General features: G+C 64.1%; 3 protein-coding genes across 3 annotated transcripts; 2 read left to right on the top strand and 1 right to left on the bottom strand.

The window, feature by feature from the left end:
* The first annotated feature begins 829 nt into the window (after positions 1-829).
* Positions 830-6,184, top strand: USHBP1 (USH1 protein network component harmonin binding protein 1). Its single transcript, XM_061373568.1, has 14 exons — positions 830-1,077; positions 1,157-1,236; positions 1,325-1,470; positions 1,544-1,756; positions 1,835-1,936; positions 2,038-2,144; positions 2,215-2,355; positions 2,430-2,512; positions 2,914-3,049; positions 3,141-3,378; positions 3,880-4,062; positions 4,150-4,241; positions 4,319-4,441; positions 5,839-6,184. Exons 1-14 carry the CDS (start codon positions 842-844, stop codon positions 6,008-6,010), a joined length of 2,052 nt encoding a protein of 683 aa, XP_061229552.1. The 5' UTR covers positions 830-841; the 3' UTR covers positions 6,011-6,184.
* A 4,332-nt stretch (positions 6,185-10,516) lies between these two features.
* On the top strand, positions 10,517-17,173 carry NR2F6 (nuclear receptor subfamily 2 group F member 6). The gene is made up of 4 exons (XM_061379243.1): positions 10,517-11,331; positions 14,224-14,318; positions 15,414-15,938; positions 16,539-17,173. The coding sequence occupies exons 1-4, from the start codon at positions 11,090-11,092 to the stop codon at positions 16,811-16,813; spliced, it is 1,137 nt and encodes a 378-aa protein (XP_061235227.1). The 5' UTR covers positions 10,517-11,089; the 3' UTR covers positions 16,814-17,173.
* Positions 17,174-18,303: 1,130 nt separating this feature from the next.
* On the bottom strand, positions 18,304-25,666 carry OCLN (occludin). The gene is made up of 9 exons (XM_061378010.1): positions 25,565-25,666; positions 24,606-24,650; positions 23,545-24,259; positions 22,470-22,628; positions 20,138-20,301; positions 19,823-19,999; positions 19,584-19,755; positions 19,241-19,282; positions 18,304-18,898 (listed from the first exon to the last, which is right to left on the bottom strand). The coding sequence occupies exons 3-9, from the start codon at positions 24,244-24,246 to the stop codon at positions 18,797-18,799; spliced, it is 1,518 nt and encodes a 505-aa protein (XP_061233994.1). The 5' UTR covers positions 24,247-24,259; positions 24,606-24,650; positions 25,565-25,666; the 3' UTR covers positions 18,304-18,796.
* Positions 25,667-25,799: the final 133 nt, after the last annotated feature.

Here is a 25,799-nt window from a genome sequence, read left to right as displayed (position 1 = left end):
TACCCAAGTACCCGCGTACCCCCTGCACCCAAATACCCACGTACCCCCTGCACCCGTGTGCTCCCCCTGCACCCCAAATATTCATTTACCCCCCTGTACCGCAAATATCCCTGCAGCTCCCCTTTGCACCCCATACACCCCCCTGCAGCACTTCAGCACCCTACACTGCCCCCTGCACTCCTGAGCTGAGTCCCCCATGGCCCTGCACACTCTAGCACCCTACACAACGCCTTCCAGCACCCCACATGCTCACACCCCCCTCTGCACCCTCAGATGTCCCCCTAAAGCTCCAAGGGGTGCTCAAGGGCACAAAGCTGGGCTCGTCCTGCTGCCTGGGTGCCATGGGGAGGGTGCAGTGTGGGGCTGGGGTGCCTGGGGCAGAGCAGTGAGGACGGTGTTGGGGGGCAGAGCCTCCCAGGTCGGCTCCAGCACGGTCATGGGGCAGCGCAACGGTTAAGTGCTGGAGGCTGCACCGGGGCTTCGAGGAAGAGGAAATCTCAGCAGGAACAAGGACAGGGAAAGGCCCAGGGCAGGGGCCGGAGGCACAGCCGGGACGTGCCGGGAGCCCCGAGCGGGGCCCTGGGACGAGCCCTGGCCAGGAGTGCTGCTGGCGCAGGCAGGAGGCGGCTGGGATGGAGAAGGCAAGTGGGGTGTCCCATGGGATGGGCACTGCCAGGGGCTTGCTCCCGCATTGCTGGGCCTTCCTCGTGCCCCCCGCGGGTGTCTCTCGGCCATGGGTACCCCTGGTCATGGCAAATCCTGGTGGGCACCAGCCCCTTCAAGCGCTAGTGCCAGCGGGGCTGGGGTGGATGGATGGGTGGGTGGATGGACGGATGGATGGATGGACGGACGGATGGATGGACAGAAGGATGGATGGATGGACCGACGGACACTCCTGCAGCCCCCACAGCCTGCAGATGGAGAAGAAGAAGAAGAGGAGAAAAAGGACGAGGGTGGTGAGAACACGGCAGAGGACATTGAGGGCATCCTCCGCTATGAGGAGCGCATCGCCGGGCTGCTGGCTACAGTGGCCCAGCTGCACCGCAGAGCAGAGCAGCTCCAGTGCCGCACCAGCAGGTACCAGAACGCTGCGGCCATGGGGCACTGGGACGTGGCGCTGCCCTGGTGCATCCCGCTTGTGCTCTTCACCCTGCAGGGAGGTTGAGGAGGGCTGGGAGGGCACCACCAGCCTCCCCACTGCCAGCCCGCAGCAGCACCGCCTCGATGGCAGGCTCGGTACCGCCACGGGTCCGGGAGGTGAGTGCACCGTGCGCGCCATGCTGGGCCATGCTGCAGGGACCTCACCCCGTACCCCTCTCCCCAGCCCACAGCCCCGACCTCTTCGCGGATCTGCAGCACGTCGTGAGCTCGCTGGAACGCACCGTGTTCTCCCGGCACCGGCACCGGCACCAGCACCAGCACGCACTGGTGCGGCCTGTGCCCAGCAAAGAGTGGGCACGAGCGGCCAAGGTGAGCCCCAGCAGCATGGTCAGCCCAGCCGCCAGGGGAACAGGCACTGCCTGACCGGCCCCTGGATCCCCAGAGCCTGGAGGAGCTGGAGCGGAGCCCGGGCCGCGCGGGGCCGGCGATGGGACGGGCTCCGGAGGAGGGAGCGGCAGAGGAGGCGGCGGTGGCGGCGGCGGCATCGAGGAACGCGGCGCTGCGGGCAGCCCTGGGACACCGCGAGGAGGAGCTGAGCCGGGCCACGGCGGCGCTGCGGGTGCTGCGCGGGGAGCGCGACCGGCTGCAGCTCAAGGTGGGCGCCGTGGGCACGGGGAGGGCGGGGGCAAGGCCCTGGGTCAGCCCCCGGGGCTCAGCCCGGTGCGTGGCGCAGGTTCGCGACTTGCGGGATGCTCTGTCCAGGCTGGAGGAGCCGGGGGGCTCCGGGAGTGACACCGCCGGGCTCGGCAGCCCCCCGGTGCGCAGGGAACCCCAGGTGAGTGCACGGTGGAGCCCGCCCCGGTGCCGCGCTCCTCCTGTCCCGGTTCCTGTCTCGGTGCCTGTCCCGGTGCCGGGCTCTGCCTGTCCCCTCTGCAGGACTTGCCCCAGTGCAGTGAGGATGCTCAGCCCCACAGCCCCCTCTCCCCGAAACCCTCGGAGGGTCCCAGCCGAGAGCAGGAGGAGCGGGTGCAGCAGCTACAAGGGTGAGTGTGTCCCCAGCTCCTCACTGGGGGGGAAACCGAGGCACGGGCCGCGGTTAACGGTGGGTGCCAGGTCCCTGGCGAGGCTGCAGGAGACGAACCGGGAGCTGGCGGCCGCGCTGCAGGACTGCAAGAACGACGCGGAGCTGCTCAGCATGGTGCTGGGGCAGCACGAGTCCTGCAGCACCGCGCTGCGCCTGGCCCTGCGCTGCAGGTGGGGACTGTGGGGACATGGGGACACGGCGGGGACACAGCCCGCGGTGCCACACTGAGCCCCTCTCCCTGCAGCGAGCGCTGCGGGGGGGCCTACGCCGCCCTCCTTGACCTGACGTGGGCAAAGGTGCGCCGGGAGGAGTATGGGGCCCAGGGGGGTGAGTGACAACTGGTGGGCTGCAGGGTTGGGGGGAGCTGGGGAGTTCATGGGGAGCATGGTGGGGAGATGTGCGAGGGACAGTGGGGAATGTCGGGGGGTGAAGAGGTGATGTGGGAGGGATGCAGCAGGCATGCACAAGGGGTGCTGAATGGTGTCAGGAGGATGTTGGGGGGATGCGGAGAGGATGCAGGGAGATATCGAAGGGTAATGCAGGGAGATATTTAGGAGATGCAGGGAGACATTAAGGGGATGCACGGAAGTTGTTGTTAGGATGCTGGGCAGATGCATGTGGTTATCAGGGGGATGCAGGATCGATGCTGGGGGACCCTAGCCCCCAGCACAGTCCCCGTGAGTATATACACCGAAGAGGGACATGACCACTGCCTGCCTCATGCTTAGGAGCCGTGGGGCAGCAAAGCCCGGGGCATGGATGGGCGTCCAGCCCCACACCAGCGGAGGGGCCACAGCTCCAGGGCCGAGCGGAGCCGGATGGGCAGGAAGAGAGCGGGGAGAGCAGCTCCACCGCGCTGCAGAGGTACCAGAACGAGAGCGGAGCAGTGCTGGGCTGTGCCCAGGGTGGCACCGTCTCCCCTGTGCCCACCCACACCAGCACCCTCATCCCGCAGCACCCCAGCACCGCGCGGCTTGGAGGAGGGGGCCCTGCGTGAGCACATCCGCCAGCTGCGCACCGAGCAGGCGGCCGTGGAGGCCTCTCTGCAGGACCCCCCAGCACCCGGCAGCACCCACCGCAGCCAGGAGAGCCGGGCCCGCGCAGAGAGGGTGCTGCAGGAAGCCCGGGCGCAGCTGCCCGGCTGGAGGCGGCCAGAGAAAGCAGAGCTGCTGCAGGAGCTGGCGATGCTCAAGGTGGGATGCTGTGGGGCTGAGCATGGGTCTCTTCCCAGCTCTCTGCAGAGAAGCTGCGTGGAGACCTCAGAGCAGCTTCCAGTGTCTGAAGGGGGCTACAGTGATATGGGAGAGAGACTTTTCATCTGGGACTGTAGTGACAGGACAAGGGGTGACGGGTTTAAACTTAACCAGGGGAAGATCAGGTTGGAGATAAGGCAGAAGCTCTCCCCTGTGAGGGTGCTGAGGCGCTGGCACAGGGTGCCCAGAGAAGTGGTAAATGCTCCATCCCTGACAATGTTTAAGGCCAGGTTGGGTGACATGGTCTAGTGTAAGACATCCCTGCCCATGGTAGTGGGTTGGAACTGGATGATCTTAAGGTCTTTTCCAACCCAAACCATTCCATGATTCTATGGTCTGAGCCATAGAGCTGTGGGAAGGGCAGGGGGTGATGCACAGCAAGAGGGAATGGAGCCGTGCCTCAGTTTCCCCATCCTAGTGCTGGTGCTGCTGCCCTGCCAGGAGGCCATGGCTGACCTGAAGATGCAGTTGCAGCTGATGGAGAGGGAAAAGCGAGGCCTGGAGGTGCTGGCGGCTGCGCAGGGCCCGCAGGAGGCTGCATTGCACCTGGTGCTCCAGCACCTGCAGTGGGAGAAGGATGAGGGGTTTGGCCAACCCCCCAGAAGCTCCAGCAGCAGCAAGGAGGTGAGGACTGCTCCCATCTCCCCATGGGGACCTTCCCCAGGGGCTGGAGCTCTCCCCACAGATGGGACCCACATCCGGCTTCTGCAGGATGCCCAAAGTGGCTGGGTGGGAGCAGAGGCTCCCCAGCACCCTCCGGGCCCGGCGAGGATGGGTGAAGAGCTGCTTCGTACCATGACCCGGTAAGAGCCCTCCCTGGCCATGCCATGGTGAGCAGTGCCAGGCTCAGGGACGTGCCAGACATGGGGATGTCCCCCAGGACGGAGGAGCTGCGTGCCCGAGCACAGGCCCTGGTGCGTGCCCTGGAGGAGAGCAGTGCCATCAGCCGCGCGCAGCAGGCACAGTGTGGCACCGTCACCGCAGACCTCTTCCATGCTCACAGGTAGGCACGAGGCTCCCCACCGGGCATGTGCTAGGTGCAACATCACCTCGTACACCCCTAAGTGCCTTCCTGCATGTCCTGCTTGCACATCACCCCCTGCTTGCTCCAGAACCCTTCTTGCACATCCACAGTGTGTGGTTCCTACCTCCACAATCCCTTCTTCCTGCATCCCCTAAAAGCACAGTCCCACCTTGCACATCCCAAAACTGCAGTCCCATATTGCACACCCCCAAAGCATGGTCCCATCTTGCACATCCCTGATACCCAGTCCCTTCCTGCACTCACTCCAAAAGCACATTCCCAATTTGCACACCCCAAACCATGGTCCCATGTTGCACATCCTGTCCTTTGCACACCTTAGAAACATGGTCCCACATTGCACACCCCTAGCGTATCTCCCCCTCCTGCACACCCCAAGAGCTGTTTCTTCCTGCACACCCCAAACCTGGGTCCCCCAGTCACAGTCCCCTCGGTGCGGTGCTGAGCATGGTGTGGGTGCAGTGCGGTGGCAGTGTGGTGCTCGGCGGTGCCGAGTGCGGTGCTGAGAGTGGTGCGGTGCTCGGTGCGGTGCTGAGTGCAGTGAGATGTTCGGTGCGGTGCTCAGTGCGGTGCTGAGTGCGGTGCCTGGTGCGGTGCCCGGTGCAGTGCTGAGCGTGGTGCCCGGTGCAGTGCTCAGTGCGGTGCTGAGCGCAGTGAGATGTTCGGTGCGGTGCTCAGTGCGGTGCTGAGCGTGGTGCCCGGTGCGGTGCTCAGTGCGGTGCTGAGCGTGGTGCTCGGTGCGGTGCTCAGTGCGGTGCTGAGCGGTGGTGCCCGGTGCGGTGCTCAGTGCGGTGCTGAGCGTGGTGCCCGGTGCGGTGCTCAGTGCGGTGCTGAGCGCAGTGAGGTGTTCGGTGCGGTGCTCAGTGCGGTGCTGAGCGCAGTGAGGTGTTCGGTGCGGTGCTCAGTGCGGTGCTGAGCGCAGTGAGGTGTTCGGTGCGGTGCTCAGTGCGGTGCTGAGCGCGGTGCCCGGTGCAGTGCTCAGTGCGGTACCCTGTGCGGTGCTCAGTGCGGTGCTGAGCGCAGTGCCTGGTGCGGTGCTGAGCGCAGTGAGATGTTCGGTGCGGTGCGTGGTGCAGTGCTGAGCGCGGTGCCCGGTGCGGTGCGTGGTGCAGTGCTCAGTGCAGTGCTGAGCGCGGTGCCCGGTGCAGTGCTCAGTGCGGTGTTCAGTGCGGTGCTGAGCGCGGTGCTGGGCGCTGTGCACTGCCCGGTGCGGTGCTCAGTGTGGTGCGTGGTGCAGTGCTGGACGCTGTGCACTGCCCGGCGCGGTGCTGAGCGCGGTGAGATGTTCAGTGCGGTGCATGGTGCAGTGCTGAGCGCGGTGCCCGGTGCGGTGCTGAGCGCGGTGCCGGTGCCCGCAGCGCGCTGGCCCTGGCGTACCGCGGCGCCCGGCGGAAGCAGGCGGCTCAGCTGCGGCGGCTGGAGGGGCAGGCGGGGGCCCTGCGCAGGCAGCACGCCCGGCAGATGCAGGCGCTCACCCGCAGGCTGCACAGCCTGGAGCAGGGCACGGCCGGCAGCGAGACCTGCATCTAGAGACCCCCAGAGACCCCCCCGTGCCGGCAGGACCCCGCTGTATCCCCACGGAGAATAAACCACTGATGCTCATGGCTCAACCGCCCCCACCGTGGTGCAGGTTCTGGGGGGGTTGCGTTTGGAGGGGCTCAGGCAGCCGGACCCGGAGCTTAGCTCATCCCGGGAACAAAGGGCGACCACCCCCCCACCATCCTGCACTGTCCCCGCTGTCTCCCGGCACAGATGAAGCCGTTTCGTTGCCCCTGACGTGGGATCAAAGGTGACGGCAGTGGCCGTGGCGGCGGGGCCATGCATATTCAGGAGGGAAGAGGAGCAGTGACCCCCCGCCAGGGGCATCCTCACTGCGATGGGGGTGGGCGACAGTGGGGTTGAATCCAGCAGCCGGAACCCTGGAACACTGAGGGCTTGGATAGCAGAGCTGGGTTGAGCACGGGTTTCCAGTGGGTGGATGGGCAGGGGCACAGACACAATGTGAGCAGAAGGGAAACTGAGGCACGGAGGTTTACATAGGCTCAAATGGGGCCTGCAGCTCCCCAGAGAGATCCTGCAGCAGAGTTCAAGGCTCAGTGGATCAATATCCAGAGCTGTGGCAATGGAGAGGGCAGAGAGAGGGCTGCAGGGCAGGGATGCAATAATGTGGAGATGCAGGAATGGAGGGATGCAGGATGGTGCTGCAATGACACAGGGCTGCAGGGCTGCAGGGCAGGGCTGAAGTGATGGAGGTGGAGGGATACAGGGATGAAGGGATGTGGGGATGCAGTGACACAGGGATGGAGGGAAGTGGGGATGCAGCTCACCCCTCCGAGCTGCCCGTGCCTCTGCCCCCATCCCCTCATCACAGCACCCCTCTGAAGCGGGGACAGGGGCTGGTTCAATGGGCAATTCCCAGCATCCCAACCACTGATTTGGGGGGCTGCCTGTGCTGCTCCAGCCCCTGTCCCTGCTGCCCCCTCTCGTGCCCGGCTCCGTAGGGGGGTCCCGGTGGCGTGGAGGGGCTGACCCGCGGGTTGAAGGTCAGGGCTCTGCTCTCAGACCCCTTTTCAGATTCAAATCGGCTCCCGGGGGCTTTGTGCGGGGTCAGGCTCTGCGAGAGCTGCATGAAAGGGCCAGGGCAGCCGGGGCAGCCCCAGCGCTGGGTGCCGGGAGGAGGAGGAGAAGGCAGCTGGGACCCGCTTGAGGGGTCCCCCCCCTGACTCCAGGGCTTGACCTGGACTCCCAGAGGCACCAGTGGGGATGGGGTGATCCCGGCTGTGGATGGGGGTCCCAGAGCTGTGCTGCCTGCGCTGCTGGCACGGCACGGGATGGCTTGGCACGGTGCAGCATGGCATGGCACAGCACAGCATGGTACGGTATGGTGCAGCATGGCACAGCTAAGCACGGCACGATGAGGTCTGGCACAGTGCAGCACGATGTAGCATGGCCCAGCATGGTGCAGGCTGGTGAGACCCCCCCCTGCTTTCCCCACTGTCACCCCACTGTCACTACACCCAGAAACCTGCAGCTCCCCTGGGAGGGCTCCACATCCCAGTTCATGACTTCACCATTCCAGCCCGCTCCCTGCCTCAGTTTCCCCTCTGTCGCGGCTGCAGTAACCCCCTGGCACCCCCTGGTAGCATGGCCCAGTGTGGGGCTGCACCCCACCCCCTGGGATCGTGGGGAGGGAGGCAGGAGCGATGGGATGAGGGAGGTGGGAGGTGATCCCTGTCCCCCAGGGAGTGAGCATCCAGCGGGGCCTGGGGCGTGGGATCTGATATCCCGGGAATGCAGGGCAGGGAGCAGCCCTCGGGGGGAGCAAGGGGGGGTCACATCTCCCTTTGCCTCAGTGCAGGGCTGGGAGCAAACCTGCAGCACCGGGGGGGGGAGTGTGGGGTGTGTGAAACCACCCCTCCATAGGGAGAGAGATCCCCGCGTGTGCATGCAGTGACCCCACACACGTGTGTGCACCCTGCTGCCTGTCCCCTGCACACGTGTGAGCACACGGCAGAGCTGTGCGTGCTGCATGGGCACTCTGTGTGCCGCGCTGTGGGGCAGCCGTGGGGCGCAGGGCTGTGCTGTGGGGTGTGCGACAGCCCTGCCCAGGGATCCGAGGAGCAGTGGCACCACCGGCCCTGGCCTCCCTTTGTCCTTCGCTGACAGCAGCGCAGCCGTGGTTGGGCCCTGCAAGGTTGGGACCATCAGGACGCCCCCCGGCCATGGGGGGCCTTCACCCCTCTGTGGGTCCAGCACAGCTCCCGCCTGCCCTCAGCACGTCCACACACGCCCGCGGCAGGAGCCGGCCTCAGGAATGAGGCACTGAGGAGCGGGGTTGGGCCTCAGCATCCTCCAGGGCACAGCGGAGACAGATCCTGCTCACTTCAGAGGTGTGGGTCCTCATGGGGGCACAGAGGGGTGCGGTGGTGTCCATCTAACCCCCCCCGGTTGGCAGAGGGAATGGCTGCCCCATGGCCTGGAGGGCTGGGAACCAGGATGGAGGAGAAATGGGGTCAGGGCTGGTACTGCTGGGATCTGGCTTTTTGGTGCTGCTGGCACAGCCATGAACCAGGCACACTTTGGCAGGGGTTGCTCAATCACCCTCCAGCCCAAAGGAGGATCATCACCGCCACCCATACCCCAACACCGCAGCCGGCTCTGACCCCGGAATCCTCACGGAGCCCCGGCGGCGCCTCCACCGCGCCGGACTCTTCCCTGGGGGCACCGGGGCGGCACAAAATGCGGTGGCAGCTCCCGGGGGCCCTTTTGTGCAGCGGAGGCAGTGGAGCAGCACGGGGAAGGAGGAATTCCTCCGGAGATCAAACGCCTTCTCCGGGTGGACACCGACGTCAAAACAAGGCCGGTTCCCAGCGCGGGGCCGGAGCCATGCGGGGGAGAAGATCCAATTTCCTCCTTTGTTCCTGGATTATTATTTTTTGCAGGGGGCAGGAGGCAGGAGCGGGGCAGGGAAAGGGCCATAAATCACAGCCTGACACAAGAGAAAGGAGAAGCAGGGCTGGCTGCAGGTGGGGGGGACCCCCCCTGCCCAGAACGGACCCCCCCCACTCCTCCAGCCCAGCCCCTTCCCAGCCAGCTCTGGCTTCCCAACCACAGCAGCCCCTGTGGCATTGCCCTTGCTGGGCATCTTGGTGTGGCTGCATTAGCAGGTACCTGGTGAGCAGAGATCCCTCCAGGCAGGAGGAAATGGAGGTTTATTTATGGCCAAAGCTGTAATCCATCCACCTCTGCTGCACCCCAGCTCCCTTTTCATGGGGTTTTTTATATGCGTCCGCTTTGCTTTGCCTTCCCCTTCTCCCCAGTGGAGATGCTGGCCCTGGTGTGTGGGTTGGGAATGCCAAGGATGGCACCATGACATGCCACAAAGGTCCTGGCAGCTCTGATCAACATCAGCATCCTTGGGGTTGCCCCATGGGGATAGGCCTGCACCAAGGGCACACCAGGGCAGATGGGACAGGGGTGCATGGGGATCCCATCTCTGCACCGTGCCCACTGGACTTCACCCCCAAAGTGAAGGGGAACGGAGTGGTGCCGGAGCCACTGGGGCCACCACGGCATAGCCAGGAGGAGGGTTTGTCCCACAGGTGGAAGGCAAAGGGAGGGCTGTCCCACAGGGCTGCTCCCGGGTCAAGCACCTTTCCCAAAGCTTGTTTCTTGGTTAACAATTAACGAAGCACCAGCACCCAGAGCCAGCACCCGAAGCCTGCGGGGAGGCCATACGGGTCAGACCTGATGAACCGCATTACAAACAGGGCTGCAGCCACCCGGCCTCAGCCATGGGGCCCGAGGGACCCCCAGCGCCACCAGAGCACCCCAAGGGCACAGCCCCAGTCCTTGCGCCCCCCCCATGAGCCGTGGAGCTGCAGCCTGGTGCCGCTGGCTGTAATTAAAGATCCCGTTGGGGCTGCTGGCAAGAGGATGCGATTCCCAACACCGGCGGCTTGGACATGGGCTAGGCCTGGGAATGACTTCCCACCGGCATCCCGCGATCCACAGCCCCATGCGGCATCACACCATGTGGTGACACAGTCCCTTGTCCCCAAGGGCAGCCCTTGCCGCAACCGCTGCAGCTTAGAGGTCACTTGCTGTGGGGACCAAGGGCCGCAGCCGTAACCGCAGCCATAATCGCAGCCGGTTAAGTGCCACGGCCCGGCAAACCGGCACACAGCGAAGCGCCCCGCTCCCCAAAGGCCATGGCGGGGGCCGCATCCAATCACCTCCGGTACCCAAACGGGCTCTTCCACCGTGCCCGCACCCGGCACCGCAACCGAGGCCGTAGCCGCCTCCGCCACAACCGGTACCACCGGCCCGCGGAGCCGCCCAGCCCGAGCCGTGCCCAGCCCCGGCTCCCGACTGCGGTGCGGAGCGGTGCCCGCCTGGTCCCTGTGTGTGTCCCCCCCCCGGGAAGCGGCTCGGCGGGGGAGTGAAGGGGGGGCTGCCCGGCGCGGCGGGGCCGGGGCCGGGGCCGGGGCAGGACCCGGCGGGCGGCGAGCGGAAGGGGAGGAGGACGGGGAGGAGCATCCAGGGCGGCCACCGCGGCAGCGGCTGAACTTTGCTCTTTCGCGGGAGGCGGGGAGAGCCCCGGGGCTCGGCGGAGCGGGTCCCGCCGGACCCGGAGCGGGACCGGGCTGCATGCACCGGCGGCGGCTGCGGGGCCCGTAGGGGCGAGGGCGGGCCGGGGCAGCGCCGCCTTCTCCTCCTCCTCCTCCTCCTCCTTCCCTGCCGGTGCCGCGGAGCGGAGAAGCCACCGGGGGCGGGCAACGGCGGCCCCCGCATGCGGCCGAGCCCCGGGGCTGCCGCCGCGCCCGGAGCCGCCGCGCCCCGCGGGGGGATGCGCCGCGCCGCGCCCCGCTCCCGCCGCCGCAAAGTTTCCGCGGGGCCCCCCCGTTAACGGTGGGGGGGGGGAAGGAAAGGAGGAAGCCCTGGGATAGACGAAGAGGGGGGGCGGAACAAACCCCCCCCCCCTAAAAACCGCGAACCGGCCGCCGCCCCCCGAAAAGAACTTGCTCAACTCGTTCCGGGAGGCGCCGGGCGCCGCGCACCGCTCCATGCGGCGGCGGGGCCGGCGCTGAGCCCCGGGGCCGCGGAGCCATGGCCATGGTGGCCGGCGGCTGGGGCGAGCCCAACGGCGGCGGCGGCGGGGAGGAGGAGGCGTCCCCGGCGGGCGGCGGCAGCGACGCGGAGCACGGCGAGGAGGAGCGGGCCGGGGCGCCCGTGGACTGCGTGGTGTGCGGGGACAAGTCCAGCGGGAAGCACTACGGGGTCTTCACCTGCGAGGGCTGCAAGAGCTTCTTCAAGCGCAGCATCCGCAGGAATCTCAGCTACACCTGCAGGTAGGGACGGAGGCACCGGAGGAGGGATGCGGGGGGGACCCCGGGCTGCCAGAGCCCTGGCACGGTGGCAGCTTCCCGGTGTGGCCCCCGATGCAGCTTCCCAGTGGCCTTCGGTGTGGCTCCGCGCTGGCCCACAGTGCAGGCTCTGTGCTGGCTCTGGTGCGGCTGCCTGGTGGCCCCGGTGGAGGTCCCCAGCCTGGCTCCGCAGTGGCCCTGCTGTGGAGCACACACAGGCTCCGCTGCAGCACTAACAGGGGCCCCACTGCGGCCACGGAGTGGCTCCCGGTGCTCTGTACCTCACATAAGCACCGTTGTGCCCGAAGCATCCACAGTCCCGGGATGGATCCCCGAGGGACGGGTGTTGTGGCACAGCCGGTGCCCAGATCCTCAACATTGCCTGGCTCTGCTCTGGCATTAACCACCATTCGTGGTCATGGCTTGCTCCAGTCACGGCCACTCTACCGGGAGGAAGCATCGGTGCGGCACCGAGTGTCATTTAACCGGAGGTGTCAAGAGCGCGGTGTGCTGGGGAGAAGGGCTGCAGCAGATCCGGGCCCACCATCAGGGCCAGGATATGACCCCTGCAAAGTTTTGAGCTGCAAATAACTCCGGAGTTCCAGTTGGGCTCAGAATGAGCATCAGGCTGGCCGGCACTTGGTGGGGGAACCCATCTTTGGCCTGGTTTTGGGGTGTATACAGGGCGGAAATGTGTATTTAGGGGCTCAGCTGCCAGTCGGGATCCACATGCGAGCATTTCCAGTGGTATTGGCTAAACCAGGGAGGGTGCTGGGAGGATGGCGTGGGAACCCACCCCCCTTTCTTCCCACCTGAAGGGTCTGGCTGCTTTGAGCTTCATCTGGTGGTGCTGAGATGCCTCAGGAAGGGAAAGGGCAGCGCTGATGCTACGGCAGAAGCCGGCTCTGAGCTGCCTTGCTCTCGTTTGGGCGGCCTAGATTCATCCTCCCCCGTGCACAGCACCTCCTCTCCCGGCAGCTCCTGGCACCGGCGCTGCTGGGTCCCGGCTGACGTCAGCTTGAGCCACTCGTGGCTGTGGAGTGAGACCCTGGAGCTGCCAGTGTGGGGCAAGGGTCGGTTCTTGCTGCCCCTGCTCCTCCCCATCAGATGCAGCGTGTGCGGATGCAGTGTATGCATCACCCCTAGCCCTGCCTCAGTTTCCCCATCCGATCATCAGGATCCACCGGCGAGTGCTCGGGACTGCTGATGTGGAGATGGGGAATACACATGGCTCTTAAGAAATCCCACTGTCCTGGAACAAAGGAAAGGCCAATTTGGGGCACTCTGCATGAGGGATGGGCTCTGTGTCCCAGATGCTGCTTAGGTGCAGGGGTGTTGGAGGGCCTTCACCCATGAGCATCCCAGATTTTATCGTGTCCTTGTCACCTTGGGCACCTACTTCAAATGTTTTGGTTTTTTCCCCCTCCTCTTTGTGCTGGGAAGTGATTTTGGTGCAATAGAGAAACGTAGGTTTTCCAAGTAGGGAGTAAAGTGTTGGAGGGGCCGGGAACAATGCTCCCCCGACAGTGCTGGCATCTGCTTTGTTCACCGAGTCAAAAGCAGCATCAAGCCAAGATTGCTCTAATTTGAATATTAAAAGTGAGTTGGATTCAGTTTAGTTCTTGCACTAAATAATTACACGTTCTAATTACATAATTAGCACAGTATACGCCTTTTGTGCTCTCACCCCTTCGCAGGTTGGTGCAGCTTATCCGTGTGAAAACTTGGCTGCGGGTGAGCTGCTGTCGGGAGCCGACATGGGTTTGTGGGGAGCGGGGTTTCCTGGTGCTGGGAATGTACCCCGAGGCCACAGTGAGGGTCAGCCGGCTCCAATGCAGGCTTTGGCCGCGGTGCCGGCAGCTTTTGCTGCGGCACTGATGAAGATGTGAGCTGTCGGGGTGATGAGCGATCGCTATCGCCTCGCCGCTGGAATAACTTTCTATCAGCAACACGTTTTAGGCTGCGCGGAGCGCAGCGGTGATGTTCGGGGTGAATTAATTCCGGTCGGAGCGCGGTGGGAATCCCTGCCTGGCTCGCCCCTGGAGTCGTGTAGGGATGAGGAGATTCGTGTCAGGACTCTCAGGCAGAGTCTGAGCTGCTGCCGGACGTGTCCCAGCCCTGGTGCTGCTTAAACCACCTTCATTTATTCCTGGTTTCCTGATTCCCTCCCCAGGAAAAGGGATGTGGAATGTAAGCGCCCGGTGTCACCGGTGCCTCGCTGCACCCCTCGGCCGTGTGAGGACCGTGGGGACCAGCAGATGTTGGGAATCAGAGGTGGAGGGGGGGTGTTGGATGCTGGTGATGCCATTCAGGAGCTGTGGTGGCTGGTTTGGTGGTGGCTGGTGCCACACTGCGTGGTGCGGGGCTACCCGGTGCCTGCAGCTCTTTGCCCAGGCTACAGGAGTGCTTGGTGAGACCCCACACTGGGTCTGATTGAGGCCAGACCGCATGGAGGATACTGGGGTGGGCCAGCACCGTGGGGGACACCCGGGGGCTCAGGCTCAGCACCCACCCGGTAGGAAATAGTTGGAATTCCTCACATGTCTGGTGGTGGGCCCGGGGGGGGAGGGGGGCGGTGCTGCCCGGGTGCGAGAGCATCACTGCCCAGCACCCATGCCGAGGGGGGGAGCCCCGGGGGTGTCTCCAGCTTCCCTGCAGCCCAGGTCAACGCTGGCAACGGGAAAGGGCAGCCCCTGCCGTAGGAGCTCGCTGTTTCCATAGCATCTGCGAGCGCCCGTGGCACAACCACGGCCGATGCCGCGCTCCGAGGCGAAGGGCTTTGTCCTGAGCTGGTGGGGAGGGGGGTGCAGGGACTCCCCCCGCAGCAGCATCGCATCGTTCCTCACCGGCACCTCCTCATCCCGCTCCTGCCCCCAGGTCCAACCGCGACTGCCAGATCGACCAGCACCACCGCAACCAATGCCAGTACTGCCGCTTGAAGAAGTGCTTCCGCGTGGGAATGAGGAAGGAAGGTAACGCCAGCGCCGCAGTGATGGGGAAGCTTCCCGAGGGCTCCCAGTGCTTGCTTTGCTTCCCCACCTCTCTGCGACCCCCATTAGCAGCAACCCCCTCCCCCCAACCCCCCTTTGCCCCCTTTGTCTTTTCCCTCCCTCCTCGCTTCCCAGCCGCTGCGGGCAGCACAGGTGGTGTTTGTTTGGAAAAGCTGGGGCTGATAAGGGGACACACTGGAGCCAGGACGGCCCTGGGCACAGGGGAGGTCCCCGTGCAGCCACACTGATCCTCTGGCTGCTTCCTTGCTCCCCCTCGCCTTGGGGGTGTGAACCCCAAATGCTGCTGTAAAGGGGATGAAGGCTTTACCCCCCCATCTCAAATCCCGGCGGCAGGATGTGGCTGTGCCGTGGCATGTGTGGGGATGGAGATGCTTGAGCCGCAGCGGGGCTTGGCGTGGGCTCTGCTCATAGCAGGTGGCATTGATGTGAGGAGCAAAGAAGGAAGGATACTGGAAGCAGGACAGTAATTCCCTCCTTTCCAGAGGAGTGGAGATGGCATTATTGCCTCTTAGCATGATTTAGAGCTCTCATTTAAGTGGCTCATGAACAGCCCATAAATTAATTACTAGGGACTGAGCAAATAGTGGGTGCTAATGGGGGGGGGTGTGGGGGTGTGTGTGTGTGGAGCTGAGAAATTGCTCTCCCTGAATGCAATTAGGAAGGGGAGTGCCCTGGGGTTAACAACGCTGCCAGGGTGGATGTTTTAGTTGCACATAAATGATTGCCACCATGGGATGACCTTGGGTGGCAACTGCAGCTGGCAGGGGTGGCCATAGTGCTGATGTCACACCCAGTTTGGCATGGCACAGCACCGAGGGCATGGCCGAGCCGCAGTGCTGGCACCCTGGGAGTAACTAGTGAGTCACTGGGATGTTAACTGGATTAACGTGGTGGGAGCAGCTGGTGGCACACACCACCTCCTTCTCCCATGGAGCCTGAAAGCTGCCCCTTGTTCTTGGGGTGGATGAGAGGTCCACCTGGGATGCTGGAGTGTGGTGGGAGCATCCTGCATGGGGCAGGGGGATGCAGGCAGACACCTCTTCTTCTTGCCCACAGCCGTGCAGCGGGGCCGGATCCCCCCCAGCCACTCCAGTACCAGCCCCAACACGCTGCCCAGCGGGGAGTACTTCAATGGGCAGCCGGTGTCGGAGCTCATCTCGCAGCTCCTGCGGGCTGAGCCCTACCCTGCCGCCCGCTATGGCTCGCAGTACGCGCAGCAGGGCAGCGTCATGGGCATTGACAACATCTGCGAGCTGGCCGCGCGCCTCCTCTTCAGCACAGTGGAATGGGCCCGGAACATTCCCTTCTTCCCAGAGCTGCCCGTCTCCGACCAAGTGGCGCTGCTGCGGCTGAGCTGGAGCGAGCTCTTTGTCCTCAATGCGGCGCAGTCGGCGCTGCCGCTGCATATGGCCCCGCTGCTGGCTGCTGCCGGCTTCCACGCCTCCCCCATGTCGGCCGACCGCGTTGTCTCCTTCATGGACCAGATCCGCATCTTCCAGGATCAGGTGGAGAAGCTCAACCGGCTCCAGGTGGATTCGGCCGAGTACAGCTGCCTCAAAGCCATCGCGCTCTTCACGCCAGGTAGGTTGGAGCCACGATCCCATGGTGAGCCCCCTCCCCAGGGAGCATCTGCCCCCTATTTCCTTGGGTTTTGGGGCTCCAGAGAATCATAGAGTCCTAAAATGGTTTGGGTTGGAAGGGACCTAAAAGCTCAACCAGTTCCAACCCTGCCACAGGCAGGGACATCTTCCACTGGAGCAGCTTGCTCCAAGCCCCTGTGTCCAACCTGGCCTTGTCCTCATGCCCTGGCACTTCTCCACCATGGTTTGCAGCATCCCAGCTTGTCCATCCGGGTGCAGGGATGAGCTTTCCCAGGGCGATGAGAACGAGACCTGCAGGAAAACAAGTATCACCCCATACATGGGGGAGGATCTTGGGGAGCCCCCTCCCTTGCTCCATCCGTGCTTGCTATCTCTGTGCCTGGTGCTTCCTGGTGGGAATGAGCCTGCAGCAACCCATTGCAGCCAGAGGGGTCCAAGCCATGCTCTTGAAGCATCCTAATGCAGTGAGGAGCAGGCGGGCAGGAGCGTGGCCATGGCAGTGGGTTGAGGAGAGGGACTCACTGTGGATATCGGTGGGGGGGCTCCCATCACTGACCCTTCTCCATCCCACCCCCTGCAGATGCCTGCGGCCTGTCAGACCCGGCGCACGTGGAGAGCTTGCAGGAGAAGGCTCAGGTGGCCCTCACGGAGTACGTGCGGGCGCAGTACCCATCGCAACCGCAGCGCTTCGGGCGGCTGCTGCTGCGGCTCCCGGCTCTCCGCGCCGTGCCGGCCGCGCTCATCTCCCAGCTCTTCTTCATGAGGCTGGTGGGGAAGACGCCCATCGAAACACTAATCAGGGACATGCTGCTGTCCGGGAGCACCTTCAACTGGCCCTATGGGACAGGGCAGTAGGGGACGGACACCCCACAGCCGGACCCAGATTTCCTGCCATGCCCTGAGATGGTGCCATCCGCCGGGAGCCCCGAACTGCGCTGCTCCCTGCGCCACTCACCCCAAAAGCAATGGGGTCACGGCGTTGTCCTCTTAAAAGCTGAAGGTACTGGCCCTGCTGCCGCCGTTGGACACTGAACTCTTCTGCACCCCATGAAGTGGAGCTCCCCCAGGGACCTTGGAGGACGCCCAGGGCTGGTCCCTTGCTCTGGCCCTGCATCAGAGCCCAGGGAAGGGGACACCATTCACTGGCTGCCCCTCCAAATCGGAATGTGCGATGGTGGGAGGCTTGGACAGAGGATGATGGGGGGTGGGACCCGCCAGACACAGAGGGTCCGCTGGTGGCACAGGGCTGTCTGCTGTGGGACCCCCTGTGTGCCCTCCCCACCCTCCAGTGCTGGTAGTGATGGAAAAAGGGTCATTTTAACCCCTTCTGTGCCCTGCAACACGTGCCCAGCCTCAAGGACTGAAACACTGAGCTTGGAGCAGCCGCATTTTGGGGGCTGGGCTTGTCCGTGCCTGGTGCAAATTCCGCCCCCCCAAGCACTTTCCATGGAAGCATCTCCACTGTTGGGGCATGGGGAGGGGTTGGGGGCACAGGGGTGGCTGATGGGGTCCAGGCATCAAGCAGGGCTCATTCGCTGCTGCCGCGCTTGGTGCTTCACCCACCCCTTGGGCCACATCCAGCCCCCCCCACCATCCCCACACTGGGGGAGATGGGGGCCGGCAGCCCCCTCCCCATGCTTGCTACATCCCTGGGCCTCATTGTTAGTTTTTAAGCCAAGTTTCGGGAGGAAAGGAGACACTGGGAAGGGACAAAAGGGGAGATGCTGCTGCGGGGGGGGGGGGCTTTGTCCCCAGGGCTGAGCCATAGTGGAGCAAGAGACTTGTGGGGGCAGAGCCACCTTGGAAGGATGGAGATGCCCCATGGCCTCTGATCCCACATGGTCCCATGGGTGCAGGATTAGAGGCCATGGGAGGGGGTGTGTGTGTGACCCCCCAGGGCTCTGCTGCTCAGGAGCTGGAGGCAGGAGTAGCCGCAGGAGTTGTCGTTTAGATTGATTCACTGCAAATATAACCCTTGTTCAATGATACTTAACAAATGAAGTCAATAAAAGATGTTTCTTACAACAGAGGGGCTGATCCTGCTGCGAGGCTGTGGTGCACCCTGGGGTAATGGGGGAGATGGAGCCCCCCCCCCCCGCCCATACCAAAGCCACTACAAGACACCTAAAACGAGATGGGGTTTGGAAACACCAGGGCTTTGCAGGGGCTTCTTGGTGATGTTCAACACAGGATCCTTTCCTCCCAAAGGATCCTGTTGGGAAGACCAGGATCAGGGAAGCAGGAGCCAGCACAGAGGTTTGTACCTAGGTTTTGGGGGGGTGGGTTGGTCTTTCCCCTCTCAAGGTGCTCCCCCCCCCCCGCTGCCCCTTCCACCCCAGCACTGATTTAAAATCAATAGATACAATTTATTTAATATTAAAAAAGAAAATTACACAGTTTCAGCCAGTTCCTTATAAAAGATGATCCCTGCCTAAAGGGGGGGCTCAGGGAATGTGGGGTTTTGCCCCCAACAGCCCCACTGAGGGATGCTCAGCTCCATCCAGCACATCCCTGTGGGGCTTCAGCCACATTTGGTACCCAGACCCTGGTGCTGGCAGAGGCAGAAGGGGATGCAAACCCTGTCCCCCCCCCAGACATATTTACAGCAGCAGGAGGGGACCCACAGCCCCAAAGGCACAAAAGTGGGGGGAGCATGGAGGGGGCACTCCAGCAGCTCCAGCACCCTTGGCACCAACATCACGGGGTGGCTTCAAATGGGGGCTTTGGGTTTTGTCAACAGAAACAAAAGGTACAAAAGGCACCGAAACCCTTTGGAGGTGGATGGTGAGCCCCCTCAAGCCCAGCCTGTGGTGGTGGTGCTGGGGCGGGGGGCACAGGCTACCCCCGCACCTTGTCATAGGCTTTCACCATCCGCTTGATGTGGAAGAGTTTGTTGCGGAGGGTTCTGGTCTCAAGCTTCTTTGCCTGGTAGTCGGGGCTCTGGAAGGCAGCACAGGAGCAGATTCAGTGGTGGGGGACAAGGGGAAGGGGGGGACACAGCTTCCACCTTCCCCACCTGCACTGCACCAACCCAGCCCCACAGAAACAGCTCCCCTGTTTGGAGCTGGAAGTTCTCCCCTAAGAGGGTGGTGGGACACTGGGATGGGGTGAGTGGAGGAGCTGTGGCTGCCCCATCCCTGGCAGTGCTCAAGGCCAGGTCGGACACAGGGGCTTGGAGCAAGCTGCTCCAGTGGAAGGGGTCCCTGCCTGGGGCAGGGGTTGGAGCTGGAGGAGCTTTAAGGTCCCTTCTACCCGAACCATTCCAGGATTCCCTGCACTCACCCACTGTAGGTCCTTCAGCCTGTTGTACTCCTCTGCAACATCCTGTGAAGGGAACAGGCAGGAGGTGGGGGTCACAACTGCCCAGCACAAGGGTCTTCCCATGGGAACAAGGACTTCCCTGCAGCATCCCTAACACCCCAAAGTATCCCAAGGCCCCACAGCATCCTCCACCAATGCCCTGAAGTATCCCAGATACTCCACAGCATCTATCCTTAGTGCCCCACAGCATCCTGAGGCCCTGCAGCATTCACCCCCAGTGCTCTGCAGCATCCCAGATGCTCCCCGGCATCCATCCCTTTCCTCCCCACAGTGTCCCAGCAACATCCCTGTGGCTCCCACAGACCTGGTACTGGGGGCTGTCCTCAGAGATGCTGTCGATCTCTTTGCTGAGCTGGTTGATGCGGTCGCTGACACCGTCCACCTCAGCGCGGAGCTGCCGGTACCGCTTCAGGTCCGTGTCGAACTCCTGCTTGTACCTCTGCCGGCTGCTGTCCGAGGTGATGGGCGGGTAGAGGCTGCAGAGAGGGGCAGGGTCAGGCCCTGGAGGGGGCAGCTCCGGAGCTTGGGGTGCTCCTGCCTTACCTCTCCCAGTGCTCCCGGTCCCGCTCGTCGCCGGACTCCACGGCTGTGGTGTAGTCAGTCTCATACTGGGAGTCCTCCAGGTCAGGGTGGCGGCGGCGGCGGCGCCCCCGGCGCGCAGGGGCTCTGCTGGGCTTCTCCTCCGGCACACTGGGGCTGAGCCCCTTGTCCAGCTGGTCCCTGCAGGGGACACAGGGACATCAGCCAGTGCCCAGGCCACGGAATGGATCTTCAGCTCATGCAGTTCCACGTCACCCAAGGCTCTGTCCAACCTTGAGGGTCCCCCCGCACCCCAAAGCTCCCCATGCGGCTGCTTACCCGTGGGTGCTGTAGGTGTCAGGGGGGTACAGCCTGTCCTGGGGGCTGTAGCTGTATGCAGGGGGGCTGTAGGGCAGCGCAGTGACCGGGCTCGTTGGCTTCTCTGAGTAGGCGAGCGTGGCGGTCTCATCCTGCACGCTGGTCCCATCCGCCACGTTCTTCACCTGCAGCAGGGAGTGTCGGGATGGGATGGGATGGGGGGGGATACTTGGGATGTGGCACATGGAGACATCGGGATCCATCCCAGAAACCCCGGAGCAGCTGCGGCAGGGGGATTAAGCCACGGCAATGGGGTGTCTTACACAGCTCCGCAGAGCAAAAAAGCTGGGGGGCAAGGGATGGGGGAGCCCCATAGAGCATCATTTGGGAAGGGGGAGGCTGCAGAAGGGCCCACAGACCCCAGTGAGCAAAGCCACACGCAGGGGAGTCCCACTGGGACACGGTCACGGATGGACACCCAGCTCTGCACCCCCAGGGTGACCCCGCCAGGCTCTGCAGGGGCTGCGTTCCCACCTCATCAGCATCAGCGCCCCCAGGCCCCCCGCTGCTGCCCCAGCATGGCCAGGGCTCCTCAAGGAGGACATGGGGTGTCCGCGTGTCCCTCCTCCCGCTTCCTTCCTGCCCTTTGTGGGTTGTTTGTGCCGGAAGCCGGTCCCTGCCCGGGACAGTGGCCCTGGGGACGTCACCGCCAGCTCCGTCCGGCAGAGTCGCTTCCTCCTGCGTTTCCCACTAACGGAGCCGCAGTTAACTGGGGGCCCTGTCCCCGCTCTGCCTGGTGGAGCTGGCGTGGGGACAGCCAGGCCCCTGTGCCACAGCAGGACCAGGCCCACGCCTGCTCCAAGGTCACCCCTTTATCTCGGTCCCAACCACAAACAGGGAACAAGGTGTCCCAGGAGGGTTTCACACCCCGGTGCCTTCCCACTGCTGCATCCCCACGAGCGGGGACGTGTGACCGATGGGGTGGTGGCGTTGGGCAGAGTGGGGACAACCCAAAGGGCAGGGGAGGGGGTGCTCGGGCTCTGCTCCCCCCCCTGTGAGCCAGGAAATGCTTTGCAAGGGAGGGACATGGAGAAAAAACAAATAAATCTGAACAAAAGGGGTACTGCAGCAGGAACAATGGAGGAGAGCTGCAGCAGGGACACGCACCGGGGCAAGCAGCTCTGAGCTCAGCTCCAGCTCCGCTTTCAAGTGTTGGTGGGAAACCCAGTGCCCAGGTCACCCCAGGGATGGGATGGGGACAGGGCTTGGGCAGCACCCTGAGGGCTGTACTCTGGGGTCTCCTTCCCTATGGATCCTGCAGGCTCCCTGCAGAGACACCGGCTCTGGGAGCTAAGAGGAGGACAGGATGGGGCATGTCCCAGTAGCCAGGGGGGCTGAAACAGTGCGGCTGGAACCAGCGCCTCCCCAGGCTCCCCCACCCCAGGAACACAAGCATGGAACCCCAACAGCGCCGGGCTGGGCACCACAAAGGCCCAGCGTCCTCTGTGGCACAACCACATAGAGCAGAGTTAATCATTGCTGTGACTGAAACCAAAGGGTGTTGTGGGGCAGCCACTCAGGGCTGCTGTCCCCAAGCACGGGGTGAGGAAGGAACCCAGGGAGGGGCTTTGGGCAAGGGCCTGTAGGGACAGGCCAAGGGGAATGGCTTGAACCTGCCCGAGGGGAGACTGAGCTGAGCTCTTAGGCAGAAGCTCTTCCCTGTGAGGGTGCTGAGGCGCTGGCACAGGGTGCCCAGAGAAGCTGTGGCTGCCCCATCCCTGGCAGTGCTCAAGGCCAGGTTGGACACAGGGGCTTGGAGCAACCTCCAAGGGGTCCTTGCTGAGGGCAGGGGTTGGAGCTGAAGGAGCTTTAAGGTCCCTTCCCACCCAAAGCACCCTCTGATTCTATGACCCAGAGCCTCAGCACTGCGCTCCTGGCATCCTGCCCATCAGATCCCACCCTGTTTGTCTTTCAGGGAGTTTGAGTCCAGCTCAAAGCCTCATTGTGCCAATGGGGAATGGAACCAGTTGGCAAAAGACACAGCACCCAAAGAGGGTGGCAGGGAGGGACCTGGTGAGCACCAAGCACAGCAGCGCACCAGCAGCGATAACACCGTACCCGGAGCAAACACACCAGTGCTGGGCACAAAGAGACTCCAGTCACAAAGCCGTGTCCAGGCTGGGAACAGGGAATGGCACAGGCTTAGCACAGCCCCAGGATCCCCAACCCAACACTGCTCCGTGCACATTCAGCCCCCACTGAGGAAGGGCGGGCAGGGAGGATGCTCATGGGGGCATACAGGGTACCCTACCCCAGGTACCCAACAGCATCCCCAGCCCACGCTGGGACTCACCCACTCCTCCACGTTGGGACCCTCTGGGACCACTGGCACCTTGTCCCAGTAGATGTTTTGCTTCCCGTACTTCCAGATCTTGCTCCGTGTCTTGTGAGCGAAGAAGCAGATGAGGCAGAGCAGGATGACGATGAGGAACCCGCAGACGATGGCCACAGCCTGAACGGGTGCAGAGAAGGGGAGGGCTGTGAAGACCCCATCCCAGGGTCTGAGGAACCTGCTCCTCCCTGGGCTGAATGGGAATTGCTCCCCTCATCCCAAAATCTTCCTGCTCTTGGATCCCCTGCCATGGTGGAAGCAGAGGGGCAGAACCCCCCTGTGCTGGGCAGCCAGGATGGAGCCCATCCTGGGTTCAGGAGCTTTTGGCACCAGATTTTCCCATGGGAAGTGGACACGTTTGGGGCTCAGGAGCAGCAGGATCCCCGCCCCGATGGTTTCCCATGAGCCACATCCCTGGAGCTGCACCAGCACCGGGGCTGGGTGAGGATGAGTTAGGCCACACTTGGCCTTTGCATGGAGCAGGAGCAGTGCAGGCGCCTCAGCTCCCCATGCTCAGGACACAGGAATGTGGCACAGCCAGCCCGGCCAGATGGGAACCGGCAGCGCCAGTCCCAGCCCATTGCCACGCAGCATCCCCGCTGACCCCAGCCGAAACCCGGGCTCAGGAGCTTGGTTCTGAGGGTTCACGCTGCTCCACTGACCTTTTAGGGCTCCCGAGACGAGCCGGAGGCATCGGGGGTGCCTGGGGAGAGCTGGCACCCTGCTTGGCAGCCGGAGCCAGCACCCAGCCTTGCTCAAACACGTTTACAACCCAGGAGACCAAAGTACCAGACAGCAGCTCTGTGTCGGGACAACAGCCCGTCCCCTCCCTGAAACTCCCTGGTGGCAAAGGGCCAGGCCTGGGTTGAGTCCCAGCAGTTTCCCCCTGCACCCCACAGCCACCAAACCCACTGAAGACATCACAGGAACCCCCCCTGGCTGTGGACCCATTCCAAGGGCAGGACTGCGGTCACCAATGCCCTCCCTGCGCATCACCTTTGAAGCAGAGCAAGGAAAGAGGGGGGCCCCTCCTCACCTCCTGGGGGTCCACGGTGCAGTAGTGGTAGAGGTACTGGTTCATGTACGAGCCACTGCTGTAGATCTGGTTGCACATGGTAAGCAAGGGGTTGTAGTAGTAGCTGCCGGTCATCTGCGCCTGGGGGTTGACGCCGACGACGTAGATGATGGAGGCGATGAGCATGAGGAAGGCCAGCACGGTGCAAGCCACGATCACCACCAGGTAGAAGCGGCGGGAGCGGGAGCTGCGAGATTTGCTGATGCTGGCCACGAAGAGCCCCAGCTGTGCCAGGAAGCACAGCACGGCCATGGCGATCATGAAGCCGTTGGCTGTTCGGGGGTTGGTAACGCCACCGTAGTAGCTCCCGTAGCCGTAGCCATAGTTCAATCCGCTGCCGTAGTAGCCGGAGCCATAGAAGCCCCCCAAGCTGTTGCCATAGAGGCCACCGTAGCCATAGCCATACTCCCAGGCCAGGGTGGAGGCCACGCAGGCGAAGATGGCGATGCAGAGCAGGATGACGGCCACCTCCAGGATCCGCACCACGCTGGGCGGCGAGCTCCACTTGTAGAAGTGCTGCGGCACGTCCTCCATGTAGTAGGAGCCCGGTGGGGGGGAGCGAGCACCGTTGCCATAATCACCCATGGGGGACCCGTAGCCCGTGGGGGGCCCGTAGCCCGTGGGGGGCCCGTAGCCCGTGGGGGGGCTGTCGTAGGTCTTCATGCTTCAGAAGAGCCTGGTGGGGAGATGGATGGAGCCGTGGGAGCTGGCTGTGCACCGGGGCAGCGCAAGGCAGCACTGATGGGTGTCTGCACACCCGATGGGGACTTTGGTCCCGGTCACCAGCCCAACGGCACCATCAACACCCGCCTGTGCCCAGCAGCACCGGAGTCAGGGCGGCTCGTGGGGAAACTGAGGCAGGAGAGGAGTGACTCGGCCAGCATCACCCAGCAGAGTTGCCCAATGACAGCCCAGCCCTGCTCCACGCACCAGCCCTGCCCCTCCCTCGACTCCCCGACCACCAGACCCCATGTGAATGAAGTGGATTGTTCCAGGTCTAATTAAAGCAGAAAAGCTCTTACCCAAGGGCAGTGCTAACCCCGAGGCTCTCTCCGTAAGCAGATCCACTGGATTAAATAATAACAACAAGAAATACATATTAGCAACACGCCAGCGAAACGCAGCAAAGTGCTTTCACAGATTTGGGGGCGGTTTCCCTTAAAATCGATGCAAACACTCACACCCCCCTCGGTGCAGAGATCCCCCGACCCAGACACCCCATCATGGAGCAGGAGAAACCTGAATCCCTGGGAGAAACTCAACCCCGACGGCGCAGGATGAGGCCCCTGGGTTAGGGGTGGGCTGGGGGGCGGCACCCCCTGACCCACAGCAAGGGGGGGCTTCGGGGGGCTCGGACAGCGGCTCCCCCAACACGGCCACGGGGGGTCCCGGTGCCCCTGCCCCGCCGCCCCGGAGGCCCCTCCCGAGCGCATGGCAGCAGCGAGGACCCCCCCACCGCGGGGTCTCAGACTCCCGGGGCTGTAACTGGGGACGCGGCGACGCGAAGCACCCCCGGTGGCGGTGCCGAGCACACGGGACCGGGGGCTCTGGGCGCCCCTTCCCCGCTGGGGGGCATCGGGCAGGGACAGCGACCCCCGGGAGCCGCCGCCTCTCGTCTTCCACCCGCCAGGGCTGCGGGAGCCCCGGTACCAGTGGAGACCCCGGTGACGACCCCGGGGACGTCGTTGTCAGTGGGGACCCCGGTACCGGTGGAGACCCCGGTGTCGGTACCGTGGGGATCCGCTGAGAACGCCGGTACCAGTGGGGACCCCGGTGCGGCTGCTGATGGGGCCCGCGGTCCCGGTGTGGAGCCCGGTGGGCACCGCGGTGCGCGCAGGAGCAGGGGGGAAGGCAGGACCCCCCCCCCCCCCGTGCACGGCGGGGAACGGGGAGGCCCCCCCCCGTGCGCCCTCCGGTACCGCGAACGCGCCCGCCCCGCGCTGCCGGTGCCCGGGGTCCCGTCGGACACGGAGCCGCTCACCTGCCCGCGCCTCCGCCTCTTTGTTCACCTTAAAATGGCAGCCGGGAGCGGCGCCGGGCGCTGCGGGAGACGGGAGAGCGGCCCCGGCCCGGCCCCGGCTTCCGCCTCCGGGGAGGGGTGCGATGGGGTGGGGGGGGGGCAGAGCCTCCGGGGCCGCCCCCCAGCTCCCGACGCCGGTTCCAGCGCTGCGGCCCCGCGGGAGGGTGATGGAAGTGCACGGAGTGGAATAAGGGGG

The sequence above is a fragment of the Neopsephotus bourkii genome, unplaced genomic scaffold, assembly GCF_033783945.1.
Source record: "Neopsephotus bourkii isolate Nb327-2 ecotype Australia unplaced genomic scaffold, CSIRO-AGI_Nbou_v1 NB_2, whole genome shotgun sequence".
In the NCBI taxonomy this organism is placed as follows: Eukaryota; Metazoa; Chordata; class Aves; order Psittaciformes; family Psittacidae; genus Neopsephotus; species Neopsephotus bourkii.
Note: the sequence above shows the minus strand (reverse complement) of the source record. Positions and strands in the feature narration are given on the sequence as shown.

What these genes read in the sequence shown, in the direction of transcription:
- USHBP1 (XM_061373568.1), top strand. Translation starts at nt 842, where the DNA reads ATGGACGGACGGATGGATGGACAGAAGGATGGATGGATGGACCGACGG. An exon ending in GGAGTATGGGGCCCAGGGGG is followed by an intron (nt 2,513 to 2,913) that starts GTGAGTGACAAC and finishes CCTCATGCTTAG; the next exon opens with GAGCCGTGGGGCAGCAAAGC. An exon ending in CTGCTTCGTACCATGACCCG is followed by an intron (nt 4,242 to 4,318) that starts GTAAGAGCCCTC and finishes GATGTCCCCCAG; the next exon opens with GACGGAGGAGCTGCGTGCCC.
- NR2F6 (XM_061379243.1), top strand. Translation starts at nt 11,090, where the DNA reads ATGGCCATGGTGGCCGGCGGCTGGGGCGAGCCCAACGGCGGCGGCGGC. An exon ending in AATCTCAGCTACACCTGCAG is followed by an intron (nt 11,332 to 14,223) that starts GTAGGGACGGAG and finishes TCCTGCCCCCAG; the next exon opens with GTCCAACCGCGACTGCCAGA. An exon ending in CATCGCGCTCTTCACGCCAG is followed by an intron (nt 15,939 to 16,538) that starts GTAGGTTGGAGC and finishes CACCCCCTGCAG; the next exon opens with ATGCCTGCGGCCTGTCAGAC.
- OCLN (XM_061378010.1), bottom strand. Translation starts at nt 24,246, where the DNA reads ATGAAGACCTACGACAGCCCCCCCACGGGCTACGGGCCCCCCACGGGC. An exon ending in GTCCCAACGTGGAGGAGTGG is followed by an intron (nt 20,302 to 22,469) that starts GTGAGTCCCAGC and finishes TCCCTGCTGCAG; the next exon opens with GTGAAGAACGTGGCGGATGG. An exon ending in AGGACAGCCCCCAGTACCAG is followed by an intron (nt 19,283 to 19,583) that starts GTCTGTGGGAGC and finishes TTCCCTTCACAG; the next exon opens with GATGTTGCAGAGGAGTACAA.